At 38.7% G+C, this 21,412-nt stretch overlaps 1 protein-coding gene across 8 annotated transcripts in view; it reads left to right on the top strand.

Moving 5' to 3' along the window:
- CUNH3orf67 (chromosome unknown C3orf67 homolog) overlaps positions 1-21,412 on the top strand; it is a 287,002-nt gene that overhangs the window by 212,222 nt on the left and 53,368 nt on the right. For all 8 annotated transcript variants that reach the window (XR_004272463.1, XM_032290323.1, XM_032290320.1 and 5 more), the window contains one exon: positions 9,225-9,286. Coding sequence is in view for 7 of the 8 variants with exons in the window: in XM_032290323.1 (XP_032146214.1) it covers positions 9,225-9,286 (62 nt within the window). In the remaining variant the exon portion in view is untranslated. The remainder of the gene's footprint in view (positions 1-9,224; positions 9,287-21,412) is intronic.

Here is a 21,412-nt window from a genome sequence, read left to right as displayed (position 1 = left end):
AACACTTCTGGCATCCTTGGTGCCAAAAAGTATCCACCCAGCCAGAAAAATATCTGACTTGGTTAGAGTATCCTTGTAGCCAAGCTAAGATCGTTAAGAGTCAGTTACAGATTTTTGCCAGTACACTTTGCAATAGAATAGAAACATTGCCTTTCTTATAAAATATTCTTCAGCAGTCATTTAAACTGCAAATAAGAAGGAGAACAGTGGCCTCCTGATCAAGCTCACTCTGTCATGAAGTAGCTCAGAGACCAGCATTACAAAGGGCAAGTTGAGTAATGATTATTTATGGACTGAAAAGGCTGAACTCTTGGTTGCCCTGGATACAGTGTTCTCATCACTGTCCTGTTCTGGCAAAGAGTGAAATCTCCTGCATGACAACTATTCCACACTAAAAGTATATGGCCAAAAATAACACCTTTGGTAATGAACTTAATAACCCCTCTTTTTGACCAAATGAGACATTGAAAACAGCCTAATTTTGTTTAGAGAAAATATTGAAAAGCCTGCCTTTGGCGTTCATAAGATATGTTTATTATTGCATCAGAGTCAGTCTATCTAACATTGGAACTACTGCCAAATGGAAAATTGTATTCCTTAATGAACTCTGTGTCTTGTTGCTTGTATAGAGTTTAGATAGAGCAATTTTACAAGCATCATTGTGGCCTTTTTGAGAGCTCATGCCTTTCTCTTTAAAAGTTGTACAGGGACAGTGAAAAAGAAGAAATAAAATAATTCATACCTTTATTCATCACAATAATATCCAACTTTTTTTTTTTTTTTTGAGACTGAGTCTCACCCTATTGCCCAGGCTGGAGTGCAGTGGCCTGATCTCGGCTTACTACAACCTCTGCCTCCCAGGTTCAAACAATTCTTCTCCTCAGCTTCCCCAGTAGTTGGGATTACAGGTGACTACCACCACACCTGACTAATTTTTGTATTTTTAGCAGAGACAGAGCTTCACCATGTTGGCCAGGCTGGTCTCGAACTCCTAACCTCAAATGATCTGCCCTCCTCAGCCTCCCAAAGTGCTGGGATTACAGGCATGAGCCACCACACCAGCCTATCCCACTAGTCTTTTATCTCAGCGAATACTGTCAACATCCATACTGACCCTTTAGCCAGAAATTTGGAAGACATCCTCATTTCTGCCACTCCCTTATCCCACATCCAGTTGGTCTCCAAATTCTAAGAATCTTTTTTACCTTTAACTCACCCTTCCTAATACCGCAGCCTTGGCACTTTTCCTTTTTTCTTTTTTTCCCTTAATCCCATGACTGATTATGAACTTTATTTTTTTTCCAATATTTACTTTAGATTCAGGGGTTACATGTGCACATTCGTCACTGGGGTACATTGCATGATACTGAAGATTGGGGTACAAATGATCCAATCATGCAGATACTGAACATACTCCCCAGGAGTTACTTTTTCAACCCTTACCCCTTTCCTCCCTCTCCCCTTTAACAGTCTCCAGTTTGTATTGTTGTCATCTTTATTTCCATGAGTACCTGATGTTTAGCTCCTGCTTATAAGTGAGAACACACAGTATATGGTTTTCTGTTCCTGCATTCATTTGCTTAGGATAATGGCCTCCAGCTATATCCATGTTGCTGCAAAGGACATGATTTCGCCCTTTTTTAGGGTTTTTGCACTTTATTTTTCACCTGAATTCCTTCAACAGTCCCCTGACATCTCTGTGCCTCCAGTCCAAGCACCATCACCTGGTGTTTTGGAGCATCAGCTCTGATGTCAAATTGCCATGATTCAAATCCAAGCTGTGACCCTTATGAAATGCTTGGCACTGTATCTGAGACATAAGTACTTAATAAATAAAGGTTAGCTGTCATTATTATTATCATTAGCCGTCACATTAGTGAGCTTTCTAAAGCCCGGTTCTGATCTGATCTGATCTCTTCCCCATGTAAAGCCCTTCAGTGACTCCCCTTCACCTCTTTAATTTGCATACAGGAGCCCCCATGACCTGAGACTTGCCCTCTCTCCAGCCTCATCTCTCACTGCACCCCGCCTTATACTCCATTCTTTAGTCTCACTTGTGATTCCCTAAATGTACTCTGCACGTTCTCCCTGTACCTTGGACCTGATTAGCCTCAAAACTTAGCTCCAAAGTAACTGTAGCCCTTCTCCAGGCCTCATTGTGAAGGATACCCCTTCTCTGCCACAAGAGCCAGGAGTATCTCCATGATAACTCTTACCACAAGCTTGATTGTCTGTGTCACATTCACTCATTCCACACGTATGTTTCTGAGTGGTACAATGTGCTGTAAATAAGGCTGGCTGCTGAGGATACAGATAAAGGCTTATCCAAGTTTGAGGTGTTCACAGTTTTGGAGGGGAAGCCCAGGTAAACAGCTCACTGTGACACAGGGTGGCAAGTGATAGTAGAATAATGAGTTATGGGAACATGTGAGAGGGACCGATTCCACCTGTGGGTTTCAGGGATGCTTTCACAGAGAAGGCAACAGTTAAGCCGAAGTTCAGTAATGAGTTCAAGTTGGAATTCCAAGTTCCAAAAGGAAACCAAATTAAGTTTGTGGTCGGGGGGTAGAGGGGAGTCTCTTCTTTAAGAAGATAACCTCCTCGTAGTGCCTTTGTTTCTCTGTCAGCTTGCATAGCACTTGAAATGAGTTTTTCTTGTCTCACTACCCATCCTGCCACCCAATATACACCCAGGGGAGCCACTCTGCTCCTGCCACACTGTCGACCTGGCTGTCACTAGTGGCCCTGTGTTCAGATCAGGCCGTGCTCAGCTCTCTGTCTGGCAGCTCCCTAATCCCTCTTCTCTGCTTAAAAAATGGCTTTTTAATTTCTGTTTTGGTTTTTTGGTTTGGGGCTAAATTTTTTATTAAAGACTAATTTTTTGAGCCATTTTAGGTTCATAGCAAAATTGAGAGGAACCCCATTATCAATGTCCCCCACCAGAGTGGTTATTTGTTACGATTAATGAACCTCCACTGACACATCATTATCACCCAAACTCTGTAGTTCACATTAGGGTTCACTCTTGATATTGTGCATTTCATGGGTTTAGACGAAGGTAGTGACATGTATCCACTATTATAGTATCATACAGGGTAGTTTCACTGCCCTAAAAATCATCTGTGCCCTATTTGTTTATCCCTCCTTTTGCTTATTTCTGAAGGCGCGACTCAGTTGTCGCTGCTTCATGAAACCTTCCTCAGCTCTCATCCCACCCTGAACAGAATTATTCGCTTCCCTCTCTAGGTCCCTGTTATCTTCAGGCTCAGTTATAGCACTTACAACATCAGCTAACCACTGTTACTAGTATCCCCAGGCCGGTTTGTGAATTCCTTGAAGGCAGAACCCTGCCTGTGTTCTTTCATACCTTCCACGTTGAAGCACAAACACTGGCACAAGGCATCACAGCTGGTTGTCAGTCATTGCTTGAATGAATCTATCAATATTTTTTTAAATTCCTTTTTTATGGATGAGTTCATGTCCTTTGCGGGAACATGGATGAAGCTGGAAATCATCATTCTCAGCAAACTAACACAAGAACCGAAAACCAAACACTGCATGTTCTCACTCGTAAGTGAGAGTTGAACAGTTAGAACAAATGGACACAGGGAGGGGAACATCACATACCAGGGACTGTCAGGTCATGGGGGATAAGGGAGGGATAGCATTAGGAGAAATACCTAATGTAAATGATGGGTTAATGCGTGCATTGAACCACCATGGCACGGTATACCCATGTAACAAATCTGCACATCCTGCACACGTATCCCAAAACTTAAAGTATAATAAAAAAAATTCATTTTTTACTCTAAAAGAAGGTAATTTTCATCAAGATTCCAAAATAAACATCAGCTTTGCTTTGCTTAAATAAATCCTGAGTGATGCATGTAATATTTTTAATTCAAGATTTAATAAATGGATATTAAATATACACCCAAAGGAAAATCTCCTTCTGAGCAGGGCCTCACTACCAATAGGAAGAAAAAGAGATTGTAGTCAGGTCCCATTCGGTTTAGCATTTTTACCTGACTACTTGACACACATTGCAGTCTGAAGCCAGAAAGCCTACACAGAGTAAAATGAAGAGTCTTTAGCAAAATCCATTGTGTTTACCACAAACTTTGATTCCTCAGCATTTGTACAGTTCAGAGTAATATGTACTGTTTAAAAGGTGTTTAGATATAATAAATTAGTCATTTAAAAGTGTAATTAAATGTAACCATAATCCTTATAGCAAATTGGCTTTTGTATGCATCTCTTGCCAAATAAATCAAGCCTACTGAGAAATCCATTGGCCTTTGACAGACAAATTTTTCAAAGTTTCTAACTTAGAACCAAATTCAATTAAAACAATACTTTACAATTTCTGTGGAAACCAGGCTACAAGTAATCAATTTTGGAGAGCTTCTGTTAGGAGTAGCCCTCATGAGATTTATTTAAAAACTGGGCTCTCAGCAGCCTTCAGAAGGGTGCTAGGAGTTAGTTATAATGAATTTTAATTGAATTCTCTCTTGATGAGGGATTTTGATTGACAATACCATAAAGCCATATCACGTGTGTGTGTGTGTGTGCGTGTGTGTGTGTGTGTGTGTGTGTGTGTTTTCTATTTTTTAAGGAATAGGAATAGCTATCAATGGAGACTGCTTCATGTGATGCCTAAATAAATCCAAACTCTAGATCAGTCAACCTGGGCTCAAATCTGAGATCTGCCATTTATGGACATGATCACCTTTGAAATGGGAATAATAAAAGAACCTTCCTAATATTGGCATTAAGCAAAGCGAATGAGTACGTGAAATGCACGTGCCCCGTGTTCAGCAGAGTAAGCTTACACTGTCAACTGCTGCTCCCCTGAGGTTATTCTCCTCAGAGGGCCACTTGAGTGATCAGAACAAAATTTCTAGGACATTGTCCCTTTTTATGATGACTGAGGCCTGTAAGGATAAGCAGAGATTCTGTAGTCCTTGTTTTGATGTGAGTTTAACCATTGGCATACAGACTGGCTCCCTCAGATACTTAAAAATAAACTCTCTCATTTTTTTATTTCAATATTTCATTTCACTTTCCACCCTCAAATGTAGATTCAAGAAACGCAGGCTTATTGTGCAGCTACCCTGTGAGCAGATGCCCCAAAGCCGTCATTCCTTCGAGTTAATAATTAACATAACCTGACAAGGTGTGGTGGCACAGGTCTGTAGTCCCAGCTAATCGGGAGTCTACAGCAGGAGAATTTTAGCCCAGGCATTCAAGGCCAGTGTGGGTGATATAATGAGACCCCATCTCTTGAAAAAAAAGAATCCCCATAACCTAATATCAGGCACGTAAGTCTCTATAGCTTACAAAAAATAAAGAAAAGCTCATTGCGTGCATCCATCAACATGGCATGTTGTAGAGCACAATATTTGGAGAATAACGAAGCAAAATACACTTAATAAAATTGCAAGCCTATGGTGAGGTTCTCAGACAAGTTATTTGTGGTCTTGATTAACCTTGCAACAACATTATTGCCATTTTCATAGGTTTTACATAACAACATAAAAATATTGTCTTTACCTTTTAACATGCCAGCATTATCTTATCTCCTGTTCTTTTATTTAGGCTTCATTTTTCTCCCTCACCCCAAAAATCTCCAGCAGCTTGATCCTGGAAGAGCAAAGCTTCTTGTAGTCCGTGGTAGTTAATTTTATATGAATACTGTTTTCCTGGCACATAGCAACAGTGCCACCAAAAGGACAAGGCCCTGAGTTTCTAGGATCTTTTCCATTTCTTTACTCGACAGCATATCAGCATTTTTGCATGATATTCCTGGTTGCTGTGTATTCAAAATATAATATATTGGCATTTCAGGCTCCTTATAGTTAATAGGTTTTAATTTGTTGTGATCTACAGATTCATTAACTTCTCAGCTGTCTTTGGGTAGGATGAGTTTTCTTTTAATCCTCCCGAACTAAAAAGGTAAGTCGTTGATTGTGTTAAGCTGCAGATAAATCATATGAGCAGTTGTTCTTATACAACCGTAGAAATGATATAGGAAAACTGATATTAGAGTCAGTGTAATATCTGTACTGTCAGGAGGAAATATTGAAATGCGCACGTTGTTCTGTGTTTAGTGACTATGAAAGTCACCCCAGGGTATAAACTTTTCTTATTCTCAGAGTACTGTCTGTTATATTTTATGATTGCTCCAAATTTAGTAATGTGGCAAAACTCATTTGTTAAATTTTAAATATATAATGACATGTCATGAGAATAAAATCAAATGAATTTAAGTTATGACAAGGATATAATCATATATATTTCAAATAAATGTATTTCTTTGGGGTCACTTTTTTTTCCTGCTACAAACAGAACTGATTTTGTCATATTTGTTATTCAAAAACTTAAATAGTCACCTCTCTAGATGCAGTCTCAAGCTGAAATAAACATTACAGACTAGTGGTTAAGAGAGTAAGCTGTGGACTCAGACTGCCTAAGTTCACGTTCTGGCTCTACTCTTTCCTGACAGGCACAATCCCGGGTTAATACCCAGTGTCCTTTCCTCTTCTGCTAGATAGAGTTGTTCATCCTATTTATTTCATAGAATTGCTCTGAAGAGCAAATGAGATCATATCTACCAAGAATTAGCATAAGTACTCAATAAATATCAGTCACTGCTGTTATGATGATGGTCATAGTTCTCTGTAGATACTGGTTGCCATCCCTTTGCATCTACTTATGATATTCTCTAGGTATGGCTGAATGCCAAAATCAAAACAAATTTTATATAATTTCATTGGTGCTTTCACAGGATGCTACCTACCTAGAAATAGGTTTACTGCTACATATGTATATAAACATATTTTAGGGGAGGAAAAATATCTTTTTCTCACCCATCCTGGATTCATCACCAACGCCTCTGTTTTAACAAAAGACAGATTAGCAAAAAAAAAAACACACAAATTTATTTCATGTAAGTTTTCTGTGATATGGGAGTCTTTATAAGGAAATGAAGAACTGAACAAACAGTTAAACTTGAGTCTTTTTACTGTAGGTTTGATGAAGAGGGGAAAATGGTGGAGAAATATGATTGGACAAAGGAGCTATGAGCTAATGGAAATAAACTGAGGAAAATCAGCAAGGCCTTTTGTGCAGATTCTTCTCTGTGTCCCTGTGTCTTCAGAGATAGGGATGATCCATTCTTAGGGGATAGGGAGGGCATCTCTCAAATGAGCATCTTATGACCTGCTCCAGGGGGTGGTCAGAAAATTCTACCTATGTTTTATGAGCAGCTGCAGGAGAGAACAGGGGAGAGGGAGAGTGATCTTCCTGCCACTGCAAATGCCAGGGGTTAGCATGTCCTGAACTCCATCAATATCCATTTGTAAGTGAGGACGTCTGGCTCCACACAGCTAGTTGTTCACCTTTCTATCTGTTCGTGTCAGCAGTTTTTATTTGAAAAGCTTCTGTTGGTTACTTTTTTGTTTTCTAACACTTAAAAATCACTATGAACAAAGATGGAAATGGATCAGTTTGTATAGTCTAAAGCAAGGAGGGGTTGAGTCACAAACAAAATAGGATTCTGTAACCACTTCTATTTTCCAAGGGATGGAGTAAGTCATTTAGAATAGAGGTTTAGGGATAGGTATAAATAGAATTAATAGAATAAAATTAAGAAATGGAAATTCACCTGAATATCAGGACTGTGGTGCTTAGAGAGTTATGGAAATGCCTCTGAAAATAAGTAAGCAGAGGTCCATTCACTGGAGGCCTGACTACAGCTGAAATACTGGACGAATACCAATGAATTTGTTATTGAGAGTATTTCTATATCAGTGTGAGTTGGTCCAGAGAAACTGTTAGGCCTTTTGCTTGCTAATTTCTTTTTTCCTGTGAAATAATAAAGCCTAAATCATAGAACCAAATTTCACTTGCAAATTGCTGGAAGTCTTATTTCTCTAGTGAGATCAAATATGTCTTATGACATGTTTTTCCTTCCACTGTTCTCCCAGCTGTTGTTTCTTATTACTGAAATAGTGATGCATTGATATTGGTTCAATTACCAAAGTATCTAAGTACATTTAAATTCATGGTGCATAACAGGTAGTCAGGCTAAGTGACTGTGATTATCAGATGAGGTGTTTGATTTAAATTAAAGGAACACTTCCAAGAGATAATTTATAGAGGAAGACAGTTTACCCTGAAGAATTCCCATCCCCTATGTCATTAATATTTTAGGACTTATCATAATAAGGAAGTTGTGGAAACTAAAGAGTATAGGCTCTGTATGTACAGGCACCATGGCGACATTGTTTTCCTCAGACAGGGGCCACATGATGGGTGAGAAAGCCTTAACACCAACCCCACTGGGTATGGAAGTAGCTAAAGCTCTTTGAATGCAATTTAAACATGTATACCAAATTCTAAATTGTAATAAAATAAGAATGTTGAAAATGATTTCTTATTAGAATTGCACTGTTGCTAACCACATAAATACTTAGAGCTGATGTTCAAAAAAGGATGGCATTTTCTCCCATATAGAACAAAGGGAATACATAAAGTTCTGTTGGAAGCAAGTGTTTAAAGCTACATGAGATACAGTTCTTCAGCTATGTTTGGAAATGTAACTGAAAGGTTTCTTGTGGAGGGAAATTTGAGATTTCACATTTTTGTTAGGTATTGGCATCATTTTTTTTTCAGCTTATTGATCAGTGCTTGAGGTTGTATTATATACGCTTGGGGAAAATAACCACCTTGACCTAAAATTTACATGTGTAATTCTCATTAGTGGTAACAGAAAGTATTCTTACAAACTTACTAACATTGAGACTAAATATATTTTCTGTGTGTCTGGGACTCTGTTATTAATGATGCTTGCACTGCAGCATTAGTTCCATGAGATATCTGGTTTTGTTTTGCTCTGTCTGAAAATATCAACCAATGTTAACAGCATAAAAATTCCACAAAGAGGAAAATTTCAGTACATGACCTTTAATTATATCATAGATGCTATGAAGTCCAATGACTGGGTCATTAAAATGATAATAATAATAAATGTGATTTCTCATTTTTATCACACTGCTATTTGCTGGGTCTCCAAAGAGCCTTTGACTGTTCTGTAAAATAAACTTATACCCTTCTTGTGGGTTGTGTCCAAGGAAACAGTTACAGTAATGAGAGTGGATTTGAATGTATATGTAAACAGCTTTGTGCTGATTAAACATTCACAAATGTTTTGTCTCTTACAGCCTGTCAACCAGGGTCGCCACTATCAGAAAGAAATGAACCCACCTTCTCCTTCTAACCCCCGGTAAGAATTATTAATAATCTAAATGGTTTTAAAAAAAACAGACACACTTTGTTGGAAGATTGTGCATTTTTCTTGGTTTCCTGAAATTGTTTTCCAAAACTTCTAGCTTCCAAAGTTATGTTCTTTCAAAGTCTTAGTTCTTCTACTTGTCTTCTTTGGACTTTAGAAGAGTGGTAACAGTCTACCTAGGTTTAAATATCTACCTTTTACTAGTGGAATTTTGGATAAGTCATTTGACTCCAAGTAATTCAGGCATGAGAATTACTTCATAGTATTTTGGGGAGATTCAAATGAAAACTTCTTAGAACAGTTCCTGGCACATAGCAAGTTCTCACCAAGTGTTAATTTATTCATATTACTTTATTTGCATAAATATTTCATTTTAATAGGTTTCTGATGTTTGGCATATTTTAGACATTTTTTTAATATCACCTGGTGCTCTTAAATTTATCAAGATTGCTTATAAAACTTCAAATAACCGGTCTCTTTTTTCATAACTTCAAAGTTTATAATCTCAAAATTACTTTTATTATTTCAAAAATGTCATTGGTATATGAGTCATTTGTTGCGATGAAAAAACCTCGTTATTTTTGGTTCATTAGGAACAAGAGATCTAAATCTGAGTTTCGAAATACATATTGTATGATTCTATAACTTTCTGATAAATAATTATATAAGCTAGTTTATCCATATGAATCAGTATTACCTTATCAGTATTTATCATACACTAGGAAATTATTGAAACGTCCATATATCTTGAGCCTACCTAGAGAGTCTTAGTTACTGTGGTGCACCTCATTATCCAAATGCATCTGACCTGTACTGTGGGTTGTCCTATGGAGGGTGTGTTAACTATTGCATGGTGTCTGAATTAAGACTCTTAGGTTACACAGTACAAAACAGCTTAGCTAGTATTAAAAGACAGAAAGAGGGAGAAAAAGAAAGAAAGGCAGGGTGGGAGCTGTTAAGTAAGGTACAGGGCTGTATTCTAGAACCCAGAGGCCACCATGCCTCAGGAGAGGCCTGAAACTAGGAAGTAGAAAGCAGAGAGGCAGCCAGGCAGTCTCTTCACTCCATGTCTGCTTGCTTCCTCCCATCTGCTCCATTCTTCTCTCTAAGGACCAGCTTTCTCTGCTCCCTAGTCCACATATGGCCATTTGACAGCTCTGAAGTTGACATATTACAGTTCAACATACGTGTCAAGGCTGAAAGACTATGTCTGCACCTCCCTTTCTGAGAGAGGAAATGTGATTAGCTTAGCTTGGGCCAAGTACCCATTCTGGTCCAGTCACCAATAAACAATGAACCAAGCCATGTAAAATAAGCATGGCTTCCAGGAAACCATATAAATGGTTTACAGGACTTTTACTGGGATCCAGAATATTCATGACACAGGTAGAGTAAATGTTCTTTATTAGTAATCTCTTCTAAAGGTTCCTGTTCTGTACACTTGCTCTGATCATTTGTTCATGTTACCTAGTAGGGTGAATTGTCACTTTCATAAATAGATACATTAAAGAGTTTAAAATTGAGATTAGAATTTCAATATATATAAGAAGGTGTTTTAATGTTGTTAAAATTAGTTATCTCTTCATAGGTGAACATGTCACTAAAACATGTCACTAAGAATCTTGTAGCTTATCTAGATTTGCCTAACAAATTATTTTTTTCCATATATGAGTAAGCTTTCAAGGTAACTGGAAATCCAACTTTGGTCCAAATTATAATAAATTAAGAATTTGGTCCAGGCATGGTGGCTCATGCCTATAATCCCAGCACTTTAGGAGACCAAGACAGATAGATCACCTGAAGTCAGGAGTTCAAGACAAGCCTGGCCGCCATGGTAAAACCACGTTTCTAATAAAAATACAAAAATTAGCTAGGTGTGGTGGCATACGCCTGTAGTCCCAGCTACTCAGGAGGCTGAGGCATGAGAATCACTTGAACTTAGGAGGCAGAGGTTACAGTGAGCCAAGATCATACAACTGCACTCCAGCCCAGACGACAGTGAGACTCTGTCTCAAAAAAAAAAAAAAAAAAAAGAACTAATTTGTGGTCTGAACAAATGAGATTGATAGTAAGATATGTTAGACAGTGGAGCCTTTTGTTTCAATAAAAAGAGAAAAGGGACCTAATTCTCATCCTAATTCTGTAATATAGTGTATAATCTCAGACAAGCCTCTGACCTCTCCAGACCTTTTTAATAATATGAATACCCTCATGTGTAAAAGAAAGGACTTGAGTTGGGTGCTCTCTGAGACCAATTCCAACTTTATGATTCCGTGACTTTTACAAGACTCATTACAGCCTTTGCTTCGTAAAGCAGTCTTGCCATTGAAGGATCACACTACTTTTATTTCATTGTCCTGTATAGAAAACATGCTTCATAAATATTGGATAGATAACTGAATAAATGAATGAATATCCAGATGTGGTAATATGCAACTTTAAATATCTCTTTTACAAATTGATTTTCAAAGATACACTGTCAAGATAGAATATGAAATAATTCACCAGGTAGACCGCATATTTTATGCAACCAATTAAATGTTTATTTAAGAGAAATTAATTTACATTTCTGCATAATGAAATAAAAAGGCCAAATTCTAAAGCCAGAAATGAAATGCCACCAAACCCTTTTGCCAGCAAGTTATCTACCAGTTTCCTAAAAAATTATTATATAACCGTTCAGAAAATCTGCAGATTATGTGACTTGGCTCTTGGCACATAAATTCAGCAGCTTAGGAGAATTGGCAGGAAGGCATTATTGGGCCATAAATACAGAAGATGATAAAATTATGGGGTCAGTATATATCATCATATAAAAATGAAATAAATTGAATCATGTAATGCATGTAATTTAACTTAAAACTGAAAGCTCTGATTCTTCTTAAGATCTGTATTTATTATATTTCTTACAATTAGTATCCCCATGCTTTAGACCCTAAAATATAGAACTTTAAATTTAAAGGATATTGATAATTAATATGAAAAATATAAGAAATTAGAAGATAAGTCTCTGAAGCCTACCCTCTTAGATAAATGAGCATCTAACTTGAATCCTTGATTGAAAGTTCTGGTATGGAGGCTGTGAACAATACATGAAAAGCAGGTAGGCCCTTCATTTCCTGAATTAAGTGTGGCTGTGATTAAAGTAATGCTAACATGGCAGAGACAGGGTGGTGTGGACAAGCAGTTCCACAAGAGGAAAGCGTGATGGTGACCTCTGGGAAGTGAGATGGCCAATGAGATATCTACAACTACTCCAGAGACCAAAGATCCTAAGGTTTTTAAATTTAGCATAGACTGTGCCCACATATATACATGTTTAGAGAATCGCCTTTCGACTAGCTTTATTAATATACCAGGACAATCAATATCCCCAGTCTTTCATGCACATATTTTTCTATTTCTTTCTTTTTTTTTTTTTTTTTTTTTGAGATAGTCTCACTATTGTCACCTAGACTGGAGTACGGTGGAGTGATCACTCACGCACATTTTAATCTGGAAAGACTTTTATTTCTGCAACATAATCACCTTCTTAGTTTTTTGTGTGTAAGATTAACATTAAAGACAAAATGCAATCCACAAAGCAGGTAAATTTGGGTTTTAAAGAGTTAGCTCTAGGATGAAAATAGCTAAAATGCTGCATATATTCGTATATTGTTTTTCTTACAGTAAAGGTGGGATGCAATAGTAATCATTTTCCTGAGAAGTTTACAGTCTAAGAATTGAAATATATATGGTTCACCTCATCATCTTCCCTTGCGAGTCTAGATTTGCAGCAAAACCATTCCCCTTATGCTGTTAGGCATGGGATGATATTTTCCATTATTTTTTCTTAACACACTAACTGATATTTAAGCAGCATCTCAGATGCTGGGCACTTGCCTCCAGCATCCACCAAACATTGCCTCTTAGGGTACTGACAGCTTCTACGACAAGGTGCAGAAATGGCTAACATAATCTCACATAATTTAGAGAAGTGTGGGGTAGGAGGAAACAATTTCACAGTTCATTCATGTTGAGAAACGTTTCCTAGCATGTAAACTTGCATGCTGCCAGACAGAGCAAAATGGATGCCGTTTGCAGCCTCAAGTCATTTATTTTAAAATGTCATCTATTGCTTTGTGGGGTTTAGAACTGTCCTTTAGGCACATTTCTTTCAATGCTTATATAGATTCTTCAGAATAACCTAAGATATTCCTGCTCAGGAATGAATTTTATGAAATAAGCTGTGATTACCTTCTGGTTGTCTGTTCATAGGATGGAGTCAATAACTAGTCTTTTATTTCAAATGATGATTATACTTGCTATTTTTACAACTCATTGGAAAATTAGCGGGAGGAAGGAATATAGTCAAAGACTTTACAAGGTTCTAAATGTTCATGGAAATATATAATACACAAAATAATTCAGAATACCAAAACAATAAAGAATAGCATGATCTTCTAAAGCGTTTGCTCGATGATTTATCACTTAATCTGTAGTTTTTTAAAATGTCATTGCAGATTGTGTTAGGGCCTCAATCCTTTGTAGCTTTGCCACATGTTTGTTTGATATAAACATGCTTATAACCATAATTATCTGATAAAGCCCTGCAGTCTTTGACAAATGATTAATAACCACTGACATCAGTTCCCACTGGCTCAGCCAACCTGACCAAGGCAATCTGGCCTGTCATTGTAACCCGCGTGGCTCCTCTGGACTGACCATGGCAGCATTGTTTTTGCTTTAGCTCTCTGGTTGTCACGATGCAAACTGATGAGTGTCTCTTCTATTGATTAAGCTTTTTATTTTCCCATCACAAAAGAGAAAAAGGTATAAATAAATAAAATTAAGTACAGAACTTTAATGTTCCTTTTCAAATCATTCAGTTTGGATCATTTTAAAACACGTAAGTTGAATTTTTAACAAATAGTCCTCCTTCAAATCAAGACACCACGGAGGATTTCCTTATTAAATAAGCAAACATTTTTTTTTCTCAAAACATAATGTTATTGCTGTTTCCTATAATGATTTAATTATGAAACTGAAGGCATCAGCTGTTGTTTTTATCATTTCTCTTGTTGGCTTCAACTAGGAAAAGATTCAGTACCTCTTCTTATATAATCCCATTCCGAAAGATTTCACACCTACTCTTTTGAGGACCCTGATTCTCCATATTTAGAACCCATAGATCTGATTCAAAGCTCATTGACTGATGACCTGTCAGGCTGTTCATCAAGTTCCTCTAAGGCAGGGTGTGCTTTCTCTCTCTCTCTCTCTCTCTCTCTCTGTCTCTCTCTCTCTCTCTCTCTCTTTCTCTCTCTCTCTCTCTCTCTCTCTCTCTCTGTTAAAAGTTCTGGTACTCCCCACCCTCACCCCAGTGTTACTCAGCACATCCCTGTCAAGGGCAGGCATTTCTTCAATATTTAAGTTGAGGGAGGGTGTGAGCGAGTGAGTAGGTATACACCTGGACACCATGGAAAATGAAACTCTTCATCCCAAATGTTAACCAGTTAAATTTCGGATTTTTTTCCCGTGTCTCTGCAAGAATTGCCCTTTCCTTTACTGGAAATAGGAGGATGGTGATATGGTTCTATTCATAACCAGATAGACTCGTGTCTTGATGAGAGGCCCTTGTTTAGATAGAGTTTAAATCTGATTTTAATACATGTACCACTGCCTGCTAACCCAAAGATCCATAGGCACTGGTAACCTTTGGAATGGCTCTAATGTTTAAGACATAATAAGTAATAATAGTTTCTACTATTTCCATATTCTAACAACTTTCAAATTTATATCTCTAGTCTTGACTCTCCCTGAATTCCAAACAGACCTGTCTAGCTGCCAGCATACCTAAAATACAGCCATTGAAAAGGTAACTTGATTTCCTTCTGCAAATCTATTCTTTCTTCACCCTTCCCCACCTCAGAAAATGCCATCATCATCCCTCCCCACCTTTGCTTCAGCCAGAAACCAAGAAAGATCCCTGTTCTGTCTCTCTGATCCACCCGCATGTCCAGACTCAGCAAGTACCGTAATACTAGTGTTCCTTCAAACATAGTATGTGCCAAATCCAGTGTCTTTTCTCTATTTTCCCTGCTGTAGTCTGAATGTGGGTTGCCATCACCTCTTACCTGGGCAAACGCTGTATCCTCCAAACCTGCCTTCTCTGTTTCTCTGGCCTCTACAATCTTTTTTCCACTTAGTAACCAGAGTGGTATTGACAAGCCTAAATCAGATGCAGGCATTGCCCCATGTAAAGCTTCCCAGTGGTTTCCCATTGCCCTTAGGACCAAGTTACGCTTACTCTGGTTTTGGGGGCCCTGATAGCCCATCTCTCAGATGGTGTTTCACACCACTGAGCACCTTGCTCACTCTCTACTGGTTCCCTCTCCTTCCCTCTGATACTTCAGTCTTGGTGCCCACTTAGGAGCGCTGCCTGGATGGAGCTCTCCTACCTGAAGTTGCTTCCCAGCTGGCCCTCCCTGTCAGTAGGGTCTCCACCTAAATAGACATCCTCTCCCCAGGAGGCCCTTTCTTAATGTCCTCCCTAAAATAGCGCCCAGTCACCTTTAAGCACATTATCATTTTTGTTTTCATCACAGTAACCCACTAACTGGTATTTCCTTGTTTGTCTGTTTTCTCCACACACACACTGCTCCCTCTTAAATGCTGGAATGTAACGGTATGCATGAGAAAATCTTATCTCACTTGTTCAGTGTCTCCCTAGTTTCAAGGGATACACTTGCCAAGCACATAGGAGACACATAAAAAAAATAGGTATTGAATTCAGTGAATCTCACCATTTAAAAATGAACTTCTCTTATCTCTCTACACTAGCTACGTCACTGTGTATTCCACTAGCTGGAACCCATGAGTACCTGTGTACTTCTCTCCTTTAAGAGTCTCTGGTACCTGGCCTTATTCCCATTGGTAATAAATGAAACCTTTTTCATTATTTGTTTTAAATAATCCCTTAAAAGATACCCAGAATGTAAAGTATCTGATATCATTTTATACCTTTAAATAGAGACAGTTTTCTAAAATTGAATTAGTGTGTTCTCCCTCTATTCTTACTGGCAGTTGCTTATTTGTATGGGCCTATTCACACCCGTTTTATGGAGTCAGAGTACCACTTGCTAGAAATCTGGTTGGGTTGCCACTGCTGCAGAAGATGTACCCAGTCCTCACCAGGGTAACAGAATCTGGGTAAGCAAAGAGAGAAAGAAAACCATTATTTATATGCATATCCATACATATATATACACTATATATATTTTATACACACACACATACACACACACACACACACACACACACACACACACACACACACACAGAGGCATACCTTAGAGATATTGCAGGTTCAGTTTCAGACCACCACAATAAAGCAAAATCACAAGAATTTTCAGTTTCCCAGTACATATAAAAGTTATGTTGCTGTTCTTTAGTCCGTTAAGTGTGCAATAGCATTATGCCTAAAAAGAACAGTGTACATGCCCTAATTTAAAAATACTTTATTGCTAAAAAACTGTTAACAATCACTGAGCCTTCAATAAGTCAGAATCCTTTTGCTGGTGGAGAGTCTTGTCTGGATGATGATGGCTGCTGAATGATCAGGGTGGTTGTTGCTGAAGGTTGGGTGGCTCTGGCAATTTCTTAAAATAAGACAACAATGAAGTTTGCCACATCATTGGACTCTTCCTTTCATGAAAGACTTCTCTGTAGGAGGAGTAAAAGCCTTTTACCCACAGTAGAACTTCTTTCAAAATCGGAGTTAATCTTGCCCAACCCTGCTGCTGCTTTATCAACTCAGAGTATGTAATATTCCAAATACTTTGTTGTCATTACAAGTAGTGTTCACATCATCTTCACCAGGTGTTGTTTCATCTCAAGAAACCACTATCTTTGCTTCCCACAAGAAGCAATTCCTCATCTGTTCACGTTTGATCCTGAGATTACAGCAATTCAGCCACATCTTGGAGCTTTACTTCTAACTCTAGTTCTCTTGCTATTTCTACCACATCTGTAGTTCCTTTGCCACTAAAGTCTTGAACCCCTCAAAGTCGTCCATGATGGTTAAAATGGATGTTTCAAACTTCTGTTCATGTCGATATTTTGGCCTCCTCCCATGAATCCTGCATGTTTTTAATGGCATCTAGAATGGTGAGTTCTTTCCAGAAAGTTTTCCCTTTACTTTGCCCAGATTTATCAAAGGAATCACTATCTATGGCAGCCATAGCCTTACAAAATGTATTTCCTAAGACTTGAAAGTTAAAATTATTCTTTGATCCATGAGCTGCAGAATAGATGTTGTGTTAGCTGGCATGAAAACAACATTCATCTCCTGGTACATCATCATTGGAGCTCATGGGTAACCAGGTTCATTGTCAATGAGCAGTAATCTTTTGAAAGAGTCTTTTTTCTGAGCAGTAGATCTCAGAAGTGAGCTTAAGATACTCAGTGAACTATGCTATAAGCAGATGTGCCTTCATCCAGGCTTTGTTGGTCCCTTTATGCAACACTGGCAAAGTAGGATTTATTAATAGCATCATTCTTAAGAGCCCTGGGATTTTGGGAATAGTCGATGACCATTAGCTTTAACTTAAAGTCACCAGTTGCATTAGTCCCTAACAATAGAGTCAGCCTGTCCTTTGAAGCGTTGAAGCCAGGCGTTGACTTCTTCTCTAGTAATGGAAGTCCTAGATGGCATCTTCTTCCAATAGAAGACTGTTTTGTCTACAGTGAAAATCTATCGTTTAGTGTAGTCACCTTCATCAATGATTGATTGGAGCTAGATCTTCTGGGTAACTTGCTGCAGCTTCTACATCAGTACTTGTTGCTTCACCTTGCATTTTTATGTTACAGAGATGGCTTCTTTCCTTAAACCTCATGAAACAACCTCTACTAACTCCAAACTTTTCTTCTCCAGCTTCCTTACCTCTCTCAGGCTTCATTGAATTGAAGAGAGTTAGGGTCTTGTTCTAAATTAGGCTTTGGCTTAAGGAAATGTTGTGGCTGGTTTTATCTTCCATCCAGACCACTCAAAGTTTCTCCATATCAGCAATTAAAGCTATTTCACTTTCCTACCATTTGTTTTTTCACTGGAGTAGTACTTTGAATTTCCATTGAGAACTTTTCCTTTGCATTCCCATCTTAGCTGTTTAATGCAAGAGGCCTAGCTTTCAACCTGTCTTGACTTTAGACATGCTTTCCTCACTAAGCTTAATCATTTCTAGCTTTCAATTGAAATTAAGAAATGCTTGTACACTCAGAGTCCATTGTATGGTTATTATTAATAATTGGCCTAATTTCAGTATTGCTGTGCCTCAGGGAAGAGGTAGGCCCACGAAGGGAGAGAGATGGGGTGAATGGTTGGTCAAGTGGAATAGTCAGAATACACACCGCATTTATTAAGTTTTCCATCATATATGGGCATGATTCCTGGTGTCCCAAAACAATTACAACAGTAACATCAAAGACCACTGTCACAAATCACCATAACAGATACAATAGTAACGAAAAATTTTGATATATTGAGAGAATTACCAGAATGTGGCACAGAGACACAAAGTGAACCCATGCTGTTGGAAAAATAACACTGATAGGCTTATTCAACACAGGGTTACCACAAACCTTCAATTTGTAAAAAGTCAGTATCTGTGAAGAACAATATAGCAGAGCACAATAAAACAAGGTAAGCCTGTGCATGTGTATGTGTGTGTATCTTAAGAGCTAGAGAGAGAGAGCCTGAAGCTGTGGTGCTGGTACTCTGTCAAATTTAAGTGACTCCCCGCCCCTTCTGCTCCTGGAGAGGTCCTTAGTCAACTGCTCTACCTTTACAATAGATGTTTAAAGCACTTGGTACAAAAAGCCTCCAGCTGGGCATCTTTCCTCCCCTATCCACAGCAGAGGCCAGGCCCCAGAACATCTTTTGTAACCTCTTGAGCCCAACTCCAGAGAAAGCCCCTAGTAGCAAACTGAATCCCTGGAGAATTATCCTGCTTTTCACCTCTGACCACTCTTAACCCTGGACCATACCTTGCACAACTCCAGGGGTCACTATTCCCATGAGTGCCAGGAGACCCAGAAATTCAACAGCAGTACAATGTGAGTGGACAGTGCTGGCCAGCTGGTGGTCTCTGACCCATCACTCCTCCTTCCTCCTCTGCTCTTAGAACTTGTTTACCTGCTAAGCCCACTTTCAGTCCTGGTTCTGATCATTTCTTCTATCTAAGTGAGTTTGCTCAAATTGTATCCCTGGTCCAGTTATACTGATCCAGGCTCCAACTAGCCATAACAACAGATGTCTTGGTCCCCACCCCTGCCCACCTGCCCAAGATTTATTTTTTCTTCACTCTTTCCATGTTCGTGTCTGTACCCACCTGCCTGAGCATCAGCTAACCCCACTCTCCAGTTTAAGTTAAGACACCTGCGTCCTCTCTGGGTCTTTCTTGGGCCACTAGGACTCAGTGCTTCCACCTGAGTTCCCTAGTTTTCCCTTTGTACTCCATGAGAGAATCTAAAGGCATTAGGGCTGGGAAATACTAATTAATTTTCAGTTACTGTCATGTTTTCCAAAATTAGAAACTCATGAACCCATTTCCATAGGAGTTTCAGAACAATAGATCACATCTTCTCCCCTCACATCCCAAAAGCTTCTGTGTCGAAAAGACAGATCTCTGAAGAATCTTGGGTTTTGCTATTGCTTTTCCTTTTTCTATGTTTTCCTTTATGGAGATAGGTTCTCACTCTGTCACCCAGGCCGAAGTGCAGTGGTACAATCATGGCTCACTGCAGCCTCAGCCTCCCGGGCTCAGGTAACTGTCCCGCCCCAGCTTCCCACGTAGTCGGAAACTCAGGCATGCACCACCAAGCCCAGCTAATTTTTTGTAGAAACAGGGTCTTGCCATGTTGCCAAGCTGTTCTCAAACTCCTGGGCTCAAGCAACCCCCGCTCTGCCTTGGTCTCCCAAAGGGCTGGATTACAGGCGTGAGCCACAGCACCCAGCAGAATCTTGGCATCTTTAATCAGCAGAGAGTGGGGCTCCTGAGATTACTGAGGTCTCCCCAGTAATTGTTATCCATCCAGATGCTGAACTCATATTACCTTTGGCCCACAATCCAGTTAAAGAAGGTAATTACCAAAGCAATTATTTACCATTCTAACGTTTTACAGTTTCAGCTTTTAATTAAAAGATTCAGCTTCCCCTCTCAAGAGTAATAAGAACCTTTAAAAACTAGAAGTACTAATTCTAGTTTATGGCAATCACCTCCATTCTGTCTAGGGGTTGGGGAGGGAATGTAGGTCGAAGTTTAGGAGAATAACATGAACCTAAAAAATGGAAGACCATAATTATTGTTAAATGGCTGCTTAACAATAAATAGCTACATCCAGTCACATCCGTAGACTCACGATCTCATTATTCATTTTGTAATCTAATTCAGAACAGCTTCCCTGTCATTTAAACGGGGAACCCCTACAGCGTAAAATGATTCAGAGTATTGTAACTGATACTTTCAGCAGTGCTCCATGAGTATTTTTGAAGTACCTACTATGTGACTTTAATGAGCTTGTGGCCTTCAAGCAGAGCCAAGTCCATACTACATGTAATTAGGCAAGGTGTGGGCATTTTCAGGACAGTGCCAAGGGGAGTTGGAGCATATAGTGAGCCTGGCTCAGGAGAAATCACAGCTTTTCCAGAAATGTCCCCACTCACAGACTCTGCTTTTGTTGCCAGTTGGTTACTTCTTCCCTGTAATTTTTTTGTTTCTCATGTTAATGAAAAACATTACATTTTGAAATTGATTAAAGTTAAAACACATTTTTTCACTCTAACAATGCATTATGTTTACCAGCATTCACAGCTTCATATTATGCTGTTCATTACCATATAAAAACCCACTCAGCATAATACCATAGAAGTCAAACATCCAGCCTGTTTAAAATGACTCAAAGGCAAAAGGCAAACAACTTTTAGTGTATTTGACTGAATTAACACTATCATTATTGTTCTGTTGACTCTTTCTTGTCCATTGATTTTTAAAAGCCTTTAAGTTCCTTTGCCATCCATTAAAACAAATCAGATGCAATTTGGTGCTCAGGACAAGAAAATGCTGTTGGGTGTTGGGTGTATGC

The sequence above is a fragment of the Sapajus apella genome, unplaced genomic scaffold, assembly GCF_009761245.1.
Source record: "Sapajus apella isolate SASKATOON/1434 unplaced genomic scaffold, GSC_monkey_1.0 scaffold23, whole genome shotgun sequence".
NCBI classification, from domain to species: Eukaryota; Metazoa; Chordata; class Mammalia; order Primates; family Cebidae; genus Sapajus; species Sapajus apella.
This window is presented reverse-complemented; position numbering and strand designations above follow the sequence as displayed.